This window comes from Epinephelus moara, chromosome 2, assembly GCF_006386435.1.
Source record: "Epinephelus moara isolate mb chromosome 2, YSFRI_EMoa_1.0, whole genome shotgun sequence".
In the NCBI taxonomy this organism is placed as follows: domain Eukaryota; kingdom Metazoa; phylum Chordata; class Actinopteri; order Perciformes; family Serranidae; genus Epinephelus; species Epinephelus moara.
Window position 1 is genome coordinate 24,690,132 of NC_065507.1, and position 15,715 is coordinate 24,705,846.

Below are 15,715 nucleotides of genomic sequence, written 5' to 3' on the forward strand. Positions count from 1 at the left end.
TAATAAAATTAAAATATCTGTACCCTTGTTTCACAACATTATTTACTACTCGCAGGTTTTACCTACTTGTGATGCTGCACTTCATAAAGCTTACTTGGACCTGCATTAAGTTAACAGCCTTCAAAATGTAAAATTTCAGCTACGCTATTTCTTATATATAATTAAGATATAAAGGTATTTTCAAAGCTAAACGGAGCCCTGTAGATTATTGGCATTTGACTGGTGTGAAAATGTACATGTACATTTAGTGGGGGTCTGATTGTCATGTGTGCTTATGTATATGATAGTGTACAAAGTGTGTGTCCTGAATGTAGCAATCACCTTCCCCTGTTCTACTAATCTTACTCATCTAAGATTGCTGTACCCTAGGGGAAATAAACCAGCCTTTTATGAAGAGAGCAGGTCTACCTGTCTCCGACAGTTATAAGAGCTGCATCCTCTATTCTATCAAAAGATACCAAGCAAACATGCATGAGCTGCAAATACCTACTATCTTTCCTCTGTTTGTTCTGTGCCTATACACAGTTTCTGGCTGTGAATTGTTCAGTAGGTTTGACATGCCAAGTTTGTTCAAGTGGGGAGATATAATGATAGGGGGGATTTTCCCAGTTTTTAACAAAGAGATTAGCGGTACCTCTACGTTTGAGAGCGAGCCACCTGGAGTGAAGTGTGCAGGGTAAGTCTGATTCTTCTAATACATGCCACTTTTATCTTACTAACTTGCAATTGTATATAGATTTACAGCAGCAGCTATTTAATTGAACAACCTTTTTCAATAACAAAAACTTATTTTAGATTTGACCTGAGAGCTTTTCGATGGACCCAAGTAATGATATTTGCAATTGAAGAAATCAACAAAGATCCCGCTCTCCTGCCAAACATATCTCTTGGCTACAGGATCCTTAACTCATGTGCATCTCCTACAAACACTTTACGTGCTGCACTAACACTGGCTAGTGGACCAGAGGAGCTAGAACTGACCTCCCCTTGTCCTCCAGCTATATCTGCACTTATAGCAGAGTCCGGATCATCTCAGTCCTTAGCTGTGGCTGGAACTCTTGGACCATTTCAAGTGCCAATAGTAAGAGATTGAATGATATGTTTTATTGCATTAGTGTTCTGTGATATTTGATGCATTTATAATGCTTGGTTTGTGACAGATTGGGTGTTCTTTTTATAGGTAAGTTACTTCTCAACATGTGCCTGCCTCAGTGACAGAGCTAAATATCCTACATTTTTTCGGACAATCCCCAGCGACTACTTCCAGGCCAAAGCTTTGGCAGCATTGGTCAAACACTTTGGCTGGCAGTGGATTGGGGCCATACAGTCAGACAATGACTATGGGCGAAATGGGATTCTGGCTTTTACTGAAGAGGTTAAAAAGCTTGGGGTTTGTATTGCATTTGTTGGGACAATTCTACGTACATACACTATGGATAAAATTCTGGATGTTGTTGAAATGATCAAGCAGTCAACTGTCAAAGTCATTCTTGCTTTTATTCCAGAGGGTGACTTTTACCCTTTGATGAAAGAGATTGTGAAACAGAACATTACAGGAATTCAGTGGATTGCCAGCGAGGCCTGGATAACAGCATCTCGACCCTCCACACCAGAAATCTACCAAGCTTTTGGTGGAGCTCTAGGATTTGTGGTGCAGAAGATGGCTATACCAAATCTAAAACAATCTCTTACAGGCATAAGCCCTTATGCTGATCCAAGTGCAGCCTTTGTGAGGGATTTTTGGGAGATAATGGCTGGCTGTAGACCTGTTTTACCCGGGGAACACACAGATACAGAGGCAACCAATGAAATATGCACAGGCCATGAGACATTAATGAATTCCCAGGATGTGTTCTTCAATGTCACACAGCTTAGAGTGTCCTATAATGTGTATAAAGCAGTTTATGCCATTGCACATGCCCTACATCAGCTGGTATTCTGCCAACCAGTTGCAGAAAAAACAGTTAGGCCATGTTTGAATATATCAGAAATTCGGCCTAAAGAGGTAAGGAATAGTGAAAGTAAAATCTACAATACCTTCAGCAAATAAGCAATGAATGCATCTGTATCAAAATTATCTTATCAATATGAACACACAGAAATATCTACTCAATAACATATTCCTTTCACAGGTTACAGATCACCTACAAAGGGTACATTTTAGGAATCAGTTCGGAGATGATGTGTTTTTTGATGCCAATGGTGACCCTCCCGCTTCTTATGACATTATTAATTGGCAGCTGATAGATGGGCAGGTGCAACATGTCACACTGGGTCATTTTGCTTCAGCTGCTAATGGTAATTATAAGCTCAGCATCCAGGAGGAAGAAATTGTGTGGAGGACAGCGAAAACGGTAAAATACTTTTTTTTTTTTTTTTTTTTTTTTTTTCATGCAATGAGCTTAAAGATTTTGTTGGAATATGAGCCCAGTTGTGCAATACATTGTTTGAACTTTTTTTTTTCCCCTCAGGTTCCAGTGTCAGTGTGCTCTAATGTTTGTCCAGTGGGAACCAGGAGAGCTCAAATGAAGGGAAAACCCACCTGCTGTTTTGACTGTATCCCATGTGCTGATGGAACTATAGCCAACTCAACAGGTATCATAAGCATGCATGCTATATTGAACGAACATACTTATAGGTCCTGTACATGACTTTCAGATAATGCTTGTTATTAATGACACCATTGATTGTTCTATGACATGCAGGCAGCAGTCAGTTTTGACAGAGATTGACCAGCATCATGTTGATAGTATGCTAGAAAATAAATTACAGTCATGTTAAGAATAGTGTTATCATTTGGACCATTGGCTTCAATGAAATCACTGTACCTCACTCCTTGCCACTATGATACTACTTCACCAGTAGAAGAGTGGACAGCAGCTCCAGACATGGACCAATTCAGTTTCAGCCAGTGCATCCATCCAGTGCCAGGGGTCACAGGCGCTTGCTACCTTTGAGTTGCTACCAGGGCTTAAGTCTCTCCCACTGGCGAAGTAGTGTCCCAGTGATGGGGAGGTGAGGACAGGGGACCGCAGGGTATATAACAAAAACGCAGCATGTGTGAACTCTGTGTTTTAACTGTGTTGTATTGGGTGTAGGTCCTTTTTTGATATCAGCAGACTGTATTTCTTTGCTAAGTTAGCTAGTGTTGCTCGTTGTTAGCACTGTAGTGTAGCTGAAGAGAGGCAAGGCACTCTGAAACACGTACAAACATCACATCATTTGGATTTTACCAGAATATTTGTCCAGAGTCCTTTACGTATTAAGTCCACGTGCTGTTAGAGGAAATCCAGAAAGTTGAGAGAGGTCGCAAATTTTTAAATTATATTACAATTATAATTATTCACCCATTAGCAATAAAAAAAAAAATTAGTACATGCAAAAAGTTACAAACAGTACCTTCTAAGTATATTTTGATATTCTGCAAAAGTAACGTCAAGACACAGAACCTTTTCTTCCTGTTACTATTCAACAGGTGCAGCAGACTGCACACCCTGTTCACAGGAATACTGGTCCAATGAGAGAAAAGACAAGTGCATTCCTAAAACAATTGAGTTCCTGATGTATCACGAGCCGATGGGAATAGCTGTCACAGTTGTATCCCTGCTAGGGGCCTCCCTGTCGCTGGCGACGATGATGATCTTTATCTGCTACAAAGAAACTCCTGTGATAAAGGCCAGCAACTCTGAGCTTAGCTGCTTCTTGTTATTTTCTCTTTTTTTGTGTTTTCTCTGTCCCCTTACTTTTATCGGCCGACCCACAGTCTGGACATGCATGCTGCGCCACACAGCTTTTGGTGTGACATTTGCACTTTGTATTTCCTGTGTGTTGGGCAAAACTATTGTTGTTGTTACAGCTTTCAAAGCCACATTTCCTGGCAACAAATTTGCAGTAAAGTTTGGTCCTGCAAAGCAAAGGATCATAGTTTTCTCCTGCACTTTGATTCAGGTAGTGATATGTGTGTTGTGGCTTAAGTTAAGCCCACCTTTCCCTGACATGGTTCTCAGATACAGCAATAAGAAGATTGTTTTGGAATGTAACACAGGCTCTGAGGCTGCTTTCTATGCAGTGCTGGGGTACATAGGGATCCTTGCAATATTATGTCTGGTCCTGGCATTTCTAGCAAGAAAGCTGCCCGACAACTTCAATGAAGCCAAATGTATCACATTCAGCATGCTGATATTTTGTGCTGTCTGGATAACCTTTATCCCAGCATACGTCAGCTCTCCTGGGAAGTTCACCGTAGCTGTGGAAATATTTGCAATTTTGTCTTCAGCATTTGGCTTATTAATTTGCATTTTTGCACCTAAATGTTACATATTATTGATCAAGCCAGAGAAAAATACCAAGAAACATGTCATGGGAAAAAAACTGAACCAAAAAATTTGACGTCTCTATTAAAAAAACTTACTTATACCTTTTAAACAATGCACCGTATCAGTAGCAGTATATGAGTAAAGCAAGATTCTTTAGCATTTATATGTTACAGTGATTCTATTATAAAGTCTGAACTTTAATTAATAACTGTTAACAATACAGTGTGACATTAAAGATGCACAAGATGGTCTGTGCTGTAGTCAAAAACCAGGGATGGAAATGGTTATTTGGTTTTTAATAATTATGACTGAATGCATAATTTACCAGTAACTGATGACAACTTCATGTTGCATATTGAATCATTGTAATTTTACATGGCAAATTATAAAATGACGTAATATCATGCACTGTGTATTGTGTCATAACAGAGGATATTCACTGTGTGTACGTACCATGTAAAACGAGGGGGTAAAATCTGTATGATAAGAATCTAAATTGATCATGGGATAACCTTAATGAATTAAATTCACATATGCAATTGACATACATACAAATGATTAATAATTCCTCATTTAGTACTATACAGTAATACAAGCACTTCATTGTTTTGACTAAAGTATATTTGCCAATAAACAAAAATCAAATGCCTGTTTCTGATGTTTATGTTTTAATTCAAAAACCTAAGTGGCTTAAAAAGTGGCTTTAAAATTTAAACATTATCCCATTTAAAAACCCCATGACTGTTTTTTTTTTTAATATTGTCTAAATGTTTTTAAGCCTTCTCTTTTGTCTCTAACAATTTCATGATCAAAACCAAAAATCTACTGTATTACTACTTTGTTTAGACACTTCACTATCATATTAAAAAAACAAACAAATTAACAAAAACCTGTAGCTAATGCCCTTAAAACTTAAAATGATAAATACAAATCAATAATACCTATTTTAACCATGGATGAGATGTGATCTCCTTTATCTACAATATGTAATAAAGGTTTGGGTATACTTACCCCTGGAATACAAGACATTATACAATAATGTAAATTAAAAATTAAATCTGAAGTTACTATGCATTTCCGCAACCACAGCACTGTGCACACGGGTTAGCTGTTATTTCCTGTGTGGAGTGCATGCCGTCGGAAATGACATATGATTATCTAGCACTTCTTGTGTCCAGTATGTGGTGCTGGAGAGAACACACTAATTATACTTCATGTTTGTATATCATGTGAAGACCACATCATGTATTTTTTTTTTTTTTTTTGTAGTGCAAAGCGATTGATCTTTGTCACATAAGGCTGACTTCCTGTTTTCAGTAGGTGGCACTGTGGCTATGAGTCAGTATGGGCATGTAAATAACTTCAGGTTTGGACTCTTATCCAGCATGTGAAATCTGAGGCTAATTGGACTTCATAAACCCTTCCTGTGTCATGGTAAAACATGACACAAAATTGCCTCCCTTGCCATTCCCCAGAAACGCAAAAGCTCTACAATTTGGCATTGTGAGAGAAATTTGAGATAGATCTGTTAAATCCTGTAGGAGTTTTGTACAGTTCAAGCCCAGTTCAAATAACATGTTAACAGATAATCTACAGTATTTCACCATCAGTCAAGCTGCTGACTTTTTTCATAATGTAGCATCACATTATTTAGAAGGTTATACAACAATCCTGTCTCATTCCAAAGTTGTTGAATGCCGGCGCTTGGGTAGTGACTTCCGCATCAGATACCAATGTAAAAAGCCGTCCTTTCACGTCGGCATGTTACGTGGCTGGTTGCCGTCATTGTGTAATGGTGCCCGACGGCATCTCTGGGGAATGGCAGCCAGAAAACAACATAAGTTAAGGGAGTGAGAAGTTTGAGCAGGGCAGTGTAATGGGTGGTGGATGGTCCAACAATCACCAACTTTCACCTGAGAGGCAGGTGTCCGCTTTCCTTATGAATATAAAACCAAACCCGTTTTTTTTTTTTCTCAACCTACCCACATGCTTTTGTTGCCTAAATCCAACCATGTGTGTGTGTTGGCTAAACAAAACTAAGTATGTCATTGTTGAAGGACAAAAAAGGTCAATTTGAAGTGTTGTACTAGCGTAGTATGTTAATTTTGAAAGAGACTGTATGCAAACTGTACATTTCCTGTGAAAATGGAAGTGCATTTTGAAAAACATGCATGTAACAGGCAGAAGTTGACACTGCGTCCCATAGCTACTTTGCACATCATATGTCAACGTGGAGCAAGCAGTGATATGTGACGAGGACGGAGTGAAAATGTTTTGTACACAGCCTGGATTTGAAATGAATCCAATAAACTCTCCAGGAGGAGTTCAAGAAAGTGCATAAAATATATGAAAAATGCACAAAATTAAAAATGGCTGACTTCTGGGTGCGTAGAGCTAATAAAACCAGACACATGACGTGACATATTTCAACAACATGAAATGTTTAAAATAGAGCTGTTAGTGTTAATCCTGAACGCCTGATGATAACACATTCATGTTTTTTTAATTGCATTAGTCTCGTGCTGCATTTTTCCCCGCTGCCTGTATTTCAAAGGCTATAGATGAGTGACTGTTAAAGCTAGAGTGATGATACTGGTAACATATCAAACTAGAAGACCTAAGGGAATCAATTACCAACCATTTGATACTAGATTTTTAGGAAGGGGGCTAAATAACATTCCACATTTAGGCAAAATTTTCGTGAGGGAAAAACAGCATGGCCATTTTCACAGAGGTCCCTTGACATTTCACCTCGGAATATCTGACTGAAAATTAGCTCTATGGGTACCTACGAGTCTACCCCTTACTGTATGTTAGTTCCTTACAATATGGGGCACAAACTATGCACTTTTTGCATGTAATGTTTATTACAGATTTATGACTAGAAAAATTTGACAGTGCAGAGCTGCATCTCAAATTAATTAAAAGGTTTCAGCTTTCAGGTGATATATAACACATCATATACTGTTGACCTGAGGGGTAATAGCATGCTTGTGTCTTCAACCACACTGTTGTAGCAGTGCAGCATTGATTTGAAAAAAATAAATCTAAAATTCAAGATCATATTTCTTCTAATTCATTTGATTCCCAATCGAAACACTTGGATAAGAGTTGCTTTATCTTGTTAATGTGGCCTCCAAAACTGATTTGAAATGCAGAATTATGGAATTTTAAACCTGCAATTTAAAAGCTGATTACTCACCATTAACTATTAAAATTCAGTGATAAATCGCAATTAAAAAAAAAAAAAATCATTTGACACCCCTATTCAAAAATGGTGAGAGGAATGTGCATAGCAAATCTCATACATACTTGAGCAACTTTGCTCTCAAAGGCTAAAAGTAATCGCAAGGCGCTATAATACAAATATAATATTTTTTTTTTATAAGTGCAGGGACTTTCATGCTCTGGCTCTAATCAAACTACTAAAAAAATTGTTAACGAGCACTTGGGAAAAACTATTTCAAAAAGGTTGCTTTATTGTTGTAACACCAGCATGATTCCTTTACAGTTAAAATGACAACACAGACATATATATATATATATATATATATATATATATTTGACAAGGCTTTCTTATGAATTTCAATTCTTAAGCAATACATGTAATGTACTGTCATTTTCATCTTTGCATCATGTTTTTTTTGCTGTTTTTTTCTGGTTTCATAATTAAGACATAGCACTTTGGAGCAAAAATGCAAAATAGGAGACCATAAGCTGAGGCTAAAATAGCAAAAATATGAACAGCCACTGTGTATTTCCCAGCTGTGCTCACATAAACTGGAATAAAGGTAATCCACACTGCAAAGAATATCAGCATGCTGAAGGTTATGAACTTTGCCTCATTAAAATTGTCAGGTAGCTTCCGCGCCAAAAATGCCATTAAAAAGCACATGCAGGCCAAAATGCCAATGTATCCAAGAACACACCAGAAGCCAACCTCTGAACCAGTAACACATTCAGTGATGATGGTACCACTGTAATCTGTGTTGTTGTTGGCATGAGGTGGACTGGTGAGCAGCCAGATCAGACAGATTATCACCTGAGTGGAGGGAAAAACAGGATATTTCTTTTTAATTGACATGGTTGAAAACATATTTATAGAGATGACTTAAGGAAAGTATTTCTACCTGAACAGCTGTTCCTAAAAGCACACTGGCTCTCTGCTGTTTGGGTCCAAACCATTTCATGACATTACTTCCTGGCAGTGTGGACCTAAAAGCCATTAGGACCACTGCTGTCTTGGCCAGCAGGCATGAAATGCAGAGGGCAAAACTGATCCCAAATGCAGGGTACCTGATACGGCAAAGCCAGTCTGAAGGCTCGCCAATGAACAGCAGGCCAACAAGGAAATAGACAGCAAGAAACACCAAGAGTAGGAAGCTCAATTCCATGTTGTTGGCCCGAACCAGTGGAGTGTCTTTGTATGTGAAGAATATGGCAAGGACAGAGAGACAAATACATGCTCCAACAACAGATACAACACACAGCACAATACCCATCGACTCAAAGTAGGACAGGAACTCAATAGTCTTTGGGATGCAGAGATCTCTGACTTTATTGGGCCACATGTCCTCTGAGCAGCGTGAGCACTCTAAAGAATCTGGAGACAGGGAGAGAGAATACCTTTTTAATTTAGAAAAGCCACATTTAGATACAGCACAATTGATAAAGGTCGATAAAAATGAGTACACAACACACCAGTCTCATTACTAACTTCGCCCTCAGCACAGGGGACACAGTCAAAACAGCAGATGGGCTCCCCCTTTCTCCTGGCGATGCGGTAACCTGGAGGACAACTGTCACTGCATACAGACCGGGAAGCCTGAGAGGCAAAATTCAGCCACTCAGAAAGACACTGATTTCAATGTATATTCACAAGTGTCTCTGCTTTGTTATACCATACTAGTACCTGCAGACTCTATTTCAGATACAGACTTTCAGGTTCAATTACCTCAGCTACACAATTACACAATTCACGCTATTACCTATTACGATGATTACACTACATTGTGAATTGTTATCTCAATATTGGGTTATTGATGAGGTTTATGCTTGTACCACTCATATGCAATTCATAACAGTTTGAATAAGTTATATTTAAAGTTGACATTTTCTTTTGCTTGTTTAACAAAAAAGTATATTGCACACTATTAAGAACAAATTTGCTGATGTGTTGATCAACAGTACATACAGCAGCCTAAGAGGTGAACATGGTCTCAAGCTAGTTTGCAGAAAACACACCTGCTTCCCAACAGGCCACTGGATCACTGAGTCATTTATGAGCAGGCTGCGTCCAGGTGAGGAGGCGTCATAGAAACCTACTTTTACCAAATGTAGTGATCCGTCAGGCCTCCTTTGCCAGTTTAAGAGATCGTAATAAGCAATGGGGTCACCATTTTGATCAAAGTTTACTTTCTCCCCCAGTACAGAAAAATTAACACGCTTCATGTAGTGGATAAGCTGAGGAAGGAAGGAAAACAGGTTATGTAAACACAAACTACACTGCCCTTCCTTTTTTGTTCATTTATTTGATTGAAATTAATATTCAAAAAACTAGTCTCACCTGCCAAGGTTTAACAGTCTTCGGGTCTGCACAGGCACCATTAAGGAAAGGCCCCTGTCCAAATATGCAGTTACTCATATCCTGCAAGGCATGGGCCACCACATACACAGCCTTGTAGACATTATAGGACACTCTTAGCTGTGTCACATCATAATAAGGAGAGTAAACATCATTTAAATTCTCTGTCCCGTTACATGGCAATCTGTCGAGGTAGTTGTCACCTCCATGTGAATGGTCATTCATTGACCCGTTCAATCGGCAGTTAAACAGCTCTTCCCAAAATTCTGTCAAGACAGCTGATTCATGAATATTGGATGGTCTAAGTCCAGCGAGGTGTTGTTTGAGCCCTGGAATCACATCAGCTCTCCGGATGGCAAATCCTAGTGTTCCTGTCAGCAGATCTCCAAACTTTTCCCAGAGAGACCTGGCACTGGCCCATGCCTCACTGGCAATCCACTGCAGGTCGGTTATATTCCAGCGTCGGATCTCTCTCAGAATGACCTCCATCTCTGACTCACTACTGAAGTTAATGATGACCTTCGAAGAAGACATCTGTGAAATACAGGTATAGTTCATGTTTAATAAAATAATTAAAGTTAAACAGTTTTAAGAACTTTAATCCAGTGATGTGTGTCTGACCTCCTCAACTTTATGTGAATATGATTGACATTTATGTACCTTCAATATGGATCACAGCACTAAATATTACTGCAGTAATAAACAGATATAGATTTATATAGATGGATAAAGATGGATAAAATATACATATGAACAAGCCAAACTTGCACATACATAAGATGAAATAAAATAAATTAAATTAAATGAAATTCAAAAAACTAAAGACACATATTATATAACAATACAACTGGTTGAAGAAACCCCAGGTTCAGTTGTGTCTCCCAGCTACACCCTATGCCCTTGATGACAAAGGTCTAATTTATTGCATATTTATAAAATTTGTATTGATCCATCAGTACCTGAATAACATCCAAAAGCTCATTTAGAGCCTGCTGATGTAATGCAACAGGGTAGAAGTGAGTGTAGGCAGTACACACACCATACTGCACTGACTCTTGCAGGAAAAGCTGGATGGCAAAGCGAGCATAATCAGACTCCATGCCAATGACTCCCACCCAGGTCCAGCCAAAATAGCTCACCAGCTGGGCCAGGGCTTTGATCTGAAAGGCATCACTGGGCATGGTGCGCATGAATGTGGGGAACTCCCTTTGGTTACTCAGACAGCTGCAAGATGCAAAATAGCTCACCTGGTATTATAGAAAACAATGATTAACTTTCTGCACACTTGACTCACTGAAAGGGGTGTTGGGAAAGCACCAGATGTCATTGAACTATACCAGTGTCATTATAAGCACTCAGTGATGCAGTTTTCCCTGCACTTGAAATGAAAAGGTCCAGTTTGGAGTCTAGTGACTTAACTGCTCAGCTGCAAGAATTGAAAATGAGTTTGAAAATTGGGCATGTTTTTTACATTACTAAAAATACAACTTTGTAATATTTTTCACACTCAAAGCATGATACTGGTAAATTTACAGATTAAGCACTCTATGTGAGTGTCTGATAAACAGTAATATATATATATATATATATATATATGTATTTGTGTGTATTGAAAACAATGTCAACCAAAGTTGGTGATTTTGAATTAACTAAAAAAATTATGTGTTTCTCTATGTTTGGAGAAAGCTAAATGAACCAGAAAGACATAATTGGGCAGCAGTTCTTTTCCCTGAAAAGTCGATGAGAAATGTGGTTTTAAAAGTTATGATTAGCAACTGTGTGGAACTTAATTAATATAAAGAACCCTTAAAAGACTGATTCAACATTGCAAAAACACGTATTATTAACATTATCACAGCAAAAGAGCACAGACTGTCAGGCAGTCTCACCAGAGGGATATGGAAAGAACCCAGGCCTCTTAGCAGAGCTACTGACACCCCAGAGGCAGCACCCCCTATGATTACTGGGGACACGGTACTTTGAACAGCAGCACAGCCTAAATTAGAAGTACTGTTTCTTTTTAGACCTTTGTCTCTGTTCACACTTTCATCTCCAGTGTGTATCTCTGGCTGTCCATTTAACAACAGAAAAGATGCTCTCAGAGCCACAGGTTTGTCACCACAGCTGTCACGGATGTGGAAACCAAGCTTGAGCTGTGGCAGGAGGTCCCTGCGCTGGTTGATCTCTTTGATTGCAAAAGTCATGGTTTGCATCCAGCGTAAAGCACGAGAACTGAAACTGTACAGTGAAAAGCACTTCATTACACAGCATTATGTAAGCATATTAAAATACACAGATATTTACATTCATAATAAACATAAATGAAAAAAAATACAATCTGCTGTGTACTGCACAAGCCAGTTACTATTAAATACATACAAATATTCACTCACTCCTTATACGTATTAGGTGCTGGTTTTGCTGTGTATGTGTGAAGAGAAGACACAGGGCTGTAGTGTATAGGGAATAAGCCTCCTATAACTACATCTCCATCTTCATACAGACTGTTTTTCTCCTCTTCCCCCAAGAAAACACAGTTATCCAGAGCTGCAACTGAGCCAGGTTTGCCCCAGAAGAGACCAAGGAATATGAGAAGCTCTGCAGCTGGCACCACCATGGCTGGTCCAGGACTGAAGGAACACTCCAGCTCACAAAGCTTAAATATTTCAATGGCAGGATAATCAAGGGCAGCTGCCCTTTTTCGTCACATACAAAGAATTATGATATTTCAGGACACAAGTTATTTATATACTGTAGTTGGCACGTATTAATCTGAGGGGACTGCCCACATACGGTAGTTGTGACATCATTAAAGTTAACACCTTATGTTCCTGGGGAGGGGTTAATACAGTAGTCTAGATGAAAAAAAACAACAAAAAAAACATAACAACAAAAACACAGTCTTTCAACAAAACAAATATGCCTAAATTAGGGGTGATTGGGTGAACTGGTTTCGAACACGTTGCACATTATAAATAAGCTAACGTCTAGTGTGCTGTATATTTTTGGATTTGGGGATCCATTTATTCACAATTTGATATACTCATGCTTACCCTAGAATAGGTAGAAAGCAGAATTGTCCATATTAACTGCAATGATGTGTGTATGTGTGTGTGTGACTGCTTGTACATGTGAGGACGAAAACACATATTTTACCAACAAAGTGGGGACTTTTTGGAAAGTGAGGACACATTTAAAACTGAGGACATTCTGGTTAATCCTCACTACTTTAGAAGTTTCACGTTACAATTAGGTTTAGGTTAGGGTTAGGCATTTAGTTGTGTTGGTCAAGATTAGGGTTTGTGACTAGGGAATGCATTATGTCAAGAATGTGTAAGTACAAGAATATGTGTGTGTGTGTGTGTGTGTGTGTTTGCAGACACCCTTTGCAATTATTTTGAGTTTGAGTATAAGTAGATGGAGAGTGTAATGCATTTGTAAATACAGCTCTCAATGTCCCTATTGGTTTGACCTGTACATCAGGGTTATTCAATTCCAACTTCAACTGGGGCGGATTTTAAAACCAGAAAATTTCGATGAGTCATGAGCAACCTATTGACTTTTTTTTTAGCATGTGTGTATATATGTATCTATCTTTCTCTTTCTCTTTCTCTCTCTCTCTCTCTCTCTCTCTCTATTATATATAACAGTAACTAATAACACACTCTACCAGCACTCCCTCCCTCCCCTCTCCTCCACACACACACATGCACACACCTCACCTCCTGACGTTTTTGCTTCAGATACACAGGATATCGTTTTATACAGTCCATGGCAGTAACAGTCATGTTTACAATAACAAACTCACAATATAAACTCAATAATATCTCACTGGAAACAAATCTAACATGTCAATAAAATAAATATCCCTGCTGTTATCACAATACTGAGTGAAAAAAGTATGGTTATCTAAGCATTAAGAACACAAACATCAGTATCAATCATTCATCCTGCTCTCTGTCCCCCCTCAACTGAGGAGACTCACTGTCTGCAGGTCAACTGCCTCAGGTACATTTTCAGATAAAGTGTTAGACTACATACAGATAGCTTTCATTTTAGTTTGCCCCGCTAGCGCGATGTGCTTGTGTAGACCATGATTGTAAACCATAATAGCGGTGAATGAGAGACTGCAGACAGTGCAGACTGAAATATGGCTTTCTACATGCTGAATACATGTATCGATTAAGTATTGGCTTTTAACTGGCAGAGTTTTAATGCACTTAATCTGCACCGTGGCCTCTCTGCTGTTGTCTGACCTCACTTTGTTGTGTTGTGTCTGAGTGTGTGTGCTGTGAGGAGGAGGTCAGCCCTGACATGCAGAGAGCAGGAGAGAGACTCATGATGATACATGAAACCAAAACTTTAAAAAGTAACGATAAGAGCCGATACGGTGGAGCTTATTATTATATTGCGGTTTTGATTAAATTAGCCCCGGGCCGTTTAATACAGGGTCTCGGTACTAATCCCTGCCCGGGCCACTCAGAGGTAGATTCTGGGCTGCATGTGGCCAGAGGGCTGCTAATTAAATAGGCCTGCTGTAGATCAGAATCAGAATCAGAATCAGAGATAATTTATTGATCCCCGGGGGGATATTGTTGCCGTTACAGGTGCTCCTTACAAGAGTAGAAAGATAAATTGTATAGTGCAAAATATATATATTAACCTATCAAATATACACATACACAGTGGCAAAAATAGATAATAAACAGAATATATGCAGTAAAGGTAAATGTTAAATTAATGCACAGAGTAATAACACTGTTAGTTACTGCACATATTATTGTAATAAGTCAGCAGTGAACTGTGGAATAAATAATAATTTACTGGTTAAGTTGCTGACAGTGGGTGAAATGGTCTAAGGGCCCCTCAGAGGGAGCAGTTGTACAGTTTGATGGCCACAGGCAGGAATGATTTCCTGTGGCGTTCAGTGGTACATTTTGGTGGTATGAGTCTCCCACTGAAAGTACTCTTATGATGCATAAGGGTCAAAAATTACACAGTGAGGATTTTTTTTTTTTTTTTTTTGCAGTATCTTTGCAATGAAAAGTTGTTTTTCATTTCATATTCCGAGTATTCCTCAAAACCATGTTTTTGATATCATGCCATTTAACTTTTTATCTTATATTTTAAAAATTTTAAGAAATAAATTGGCCTTTTTGTATTAGTACCCCAAGCTTCCATAAATGGGTCAAAAATGACCCGTATTAGAGCCAATGTGTTTATATATGCCATTTTTGTCATTTTGGTTAAGAATAATTACTTTTTAACATTGTGAATTTGTGTGTGTGTGTGTGTGTGTGTGTGTGTGTGTGTGTGTGTGTGTGTGTGTGTGTGTGTGTGTGAAACTACTTGTTTCTGGCTGTGATCATTGCACACACCTGTTGCTGACTTTGCGATCTTTGTTACTTGGGCAGATCTGGCACCTCTTTCCCTTTGGCTGATCTCACTATTGTGGGGACTTAATGACAGAACAACCAGGGGATCATCCCTATGTTTCCAGGGTTCTATGTTTCCCGGGTTCTATGTTCCCCGCTCAACCAAAAAGGGTTGGTTGAGCGGGGAACACAGAACCCGGGAAACATAGAACCTTTTTTGTGTAAGCGGGGAACATAGAACCTTTTTTGCAGGGTTAAGTGGGGAACATAGAACCCGGGAAACATAGAACCCGGGAAACGTAGAACCCGGGAAACATAGATATGCTCCCACAACCAGACATCCCTCCTCTAATGAAGGCCTCAAAGTCCAGGGGGGTTCACAGTGCAGAATTTGGATTCAGTGGCAACCTTACCATGGTCAGCTATGTGACAAAGAAAGG

The 15,715-nt window shown here is 38.9% G+C and overlaps 2 protein-coding genes across 2 annotated transcripts; one reads left to right on the forward strand and one right to left on the reverse strand.

Moving 5' to 3' along the window:
* The first annotated feature begins 572 nt into the window (after positions 1–572).
* LOC126401536 (extracellular calcium-sensing receptor) lies at positions 573–4,389 on the forward strand. Its single transcript, XM_050062886.1, has 6 exons — positions 573–676; positions 796–1,081; positions 1,181–2,005; positions 2,133–2,354; positions 2,472–2,595; positions 3,476–4,389. The coding sequence occupies exons 1-6, from the start codon at positions 588–590 to the stop codon at positions 4,387–4,389; spliced, it is 2,460 nt and encodes an 819-aa protein (XP_049918843.1). The 5' UTR covers positions 573–587.
* Positions 4,390–7,938: 3,549 nt separating this feature from the next.
* Positions 7,939–12,517, reverse strand: LOC126401544 (extracellular calcium-sensing receptor-like). Its single transcript, XM_050062898.1, has 9 exons — positions 12,294–12,517; positions 11,945–12,138; positions 11,790–11,896; positions 10,860–11,147; positions 9,883–10,434; positions 9,561–9,779; positions 9,018–9,141; positions 8,447–8,919; positions 7,939–8,358 (listed from the first exon to the last, which is right to left on the reverse strand). Exons 1-9 carry the CDS (start codon positions 12,515–12,517, stop codon positions 7,939–7,941), a joined length of 2,601 nt encoding a protein of 866 aa, XP_049918855.1.
* Between the last annotated feature and the right edge of the window lie 3,198 nt (positions 12,518–15,715).

Excerpts from the sequence above, each read along its gene's own strand:
- LOC126401536 (XM_050062886.1), top strand. The coding sequence starts at position 588 with ATGATAGGGGGGATTTTCCCAGTTTTTAACAAAGAGATTAGCGGTACC. Across the intron at positions 1,082-1,180 it reads GACCATTTCAAGTGCCAATA|GTAAGTTACTTCTCAACATG; the intron begins GTAAGAGATTGA and ends TTCTTTTTATAG. Across the intron at positions 2,355-2,471 it reads TGTGGAGGACAGCGAAAACG|GTTCCAGTGTCAGTGTGCTC; the intron begins GTAAAATACTTT and ends TTTTCCCCTCAG.
- LOC126401544 (XM_050062898.1), bottom strand. The coding sequence starts at position 12,517 with ATGGTGGTGCCAGCTGCAGAGCTTCTCATATTCCTTGGTCTCTTCTGG. Across the intron at positions 11,897-11,944 it reads GATACACACTGGAGATGAAA|GCTGTGCTGCTGTTCAAAGT; the intron begins GTGTGAACAGAG and ends CTTCTAATTTAG. Across the intron at positions 8,920-9,017 it reads CGAAGTTAGTAATGAGACTG|ATTCTTTAGAGTGCTCACGC; the intron begins GTGTGTTGTGTA and ends CCCTGTCTCCAG.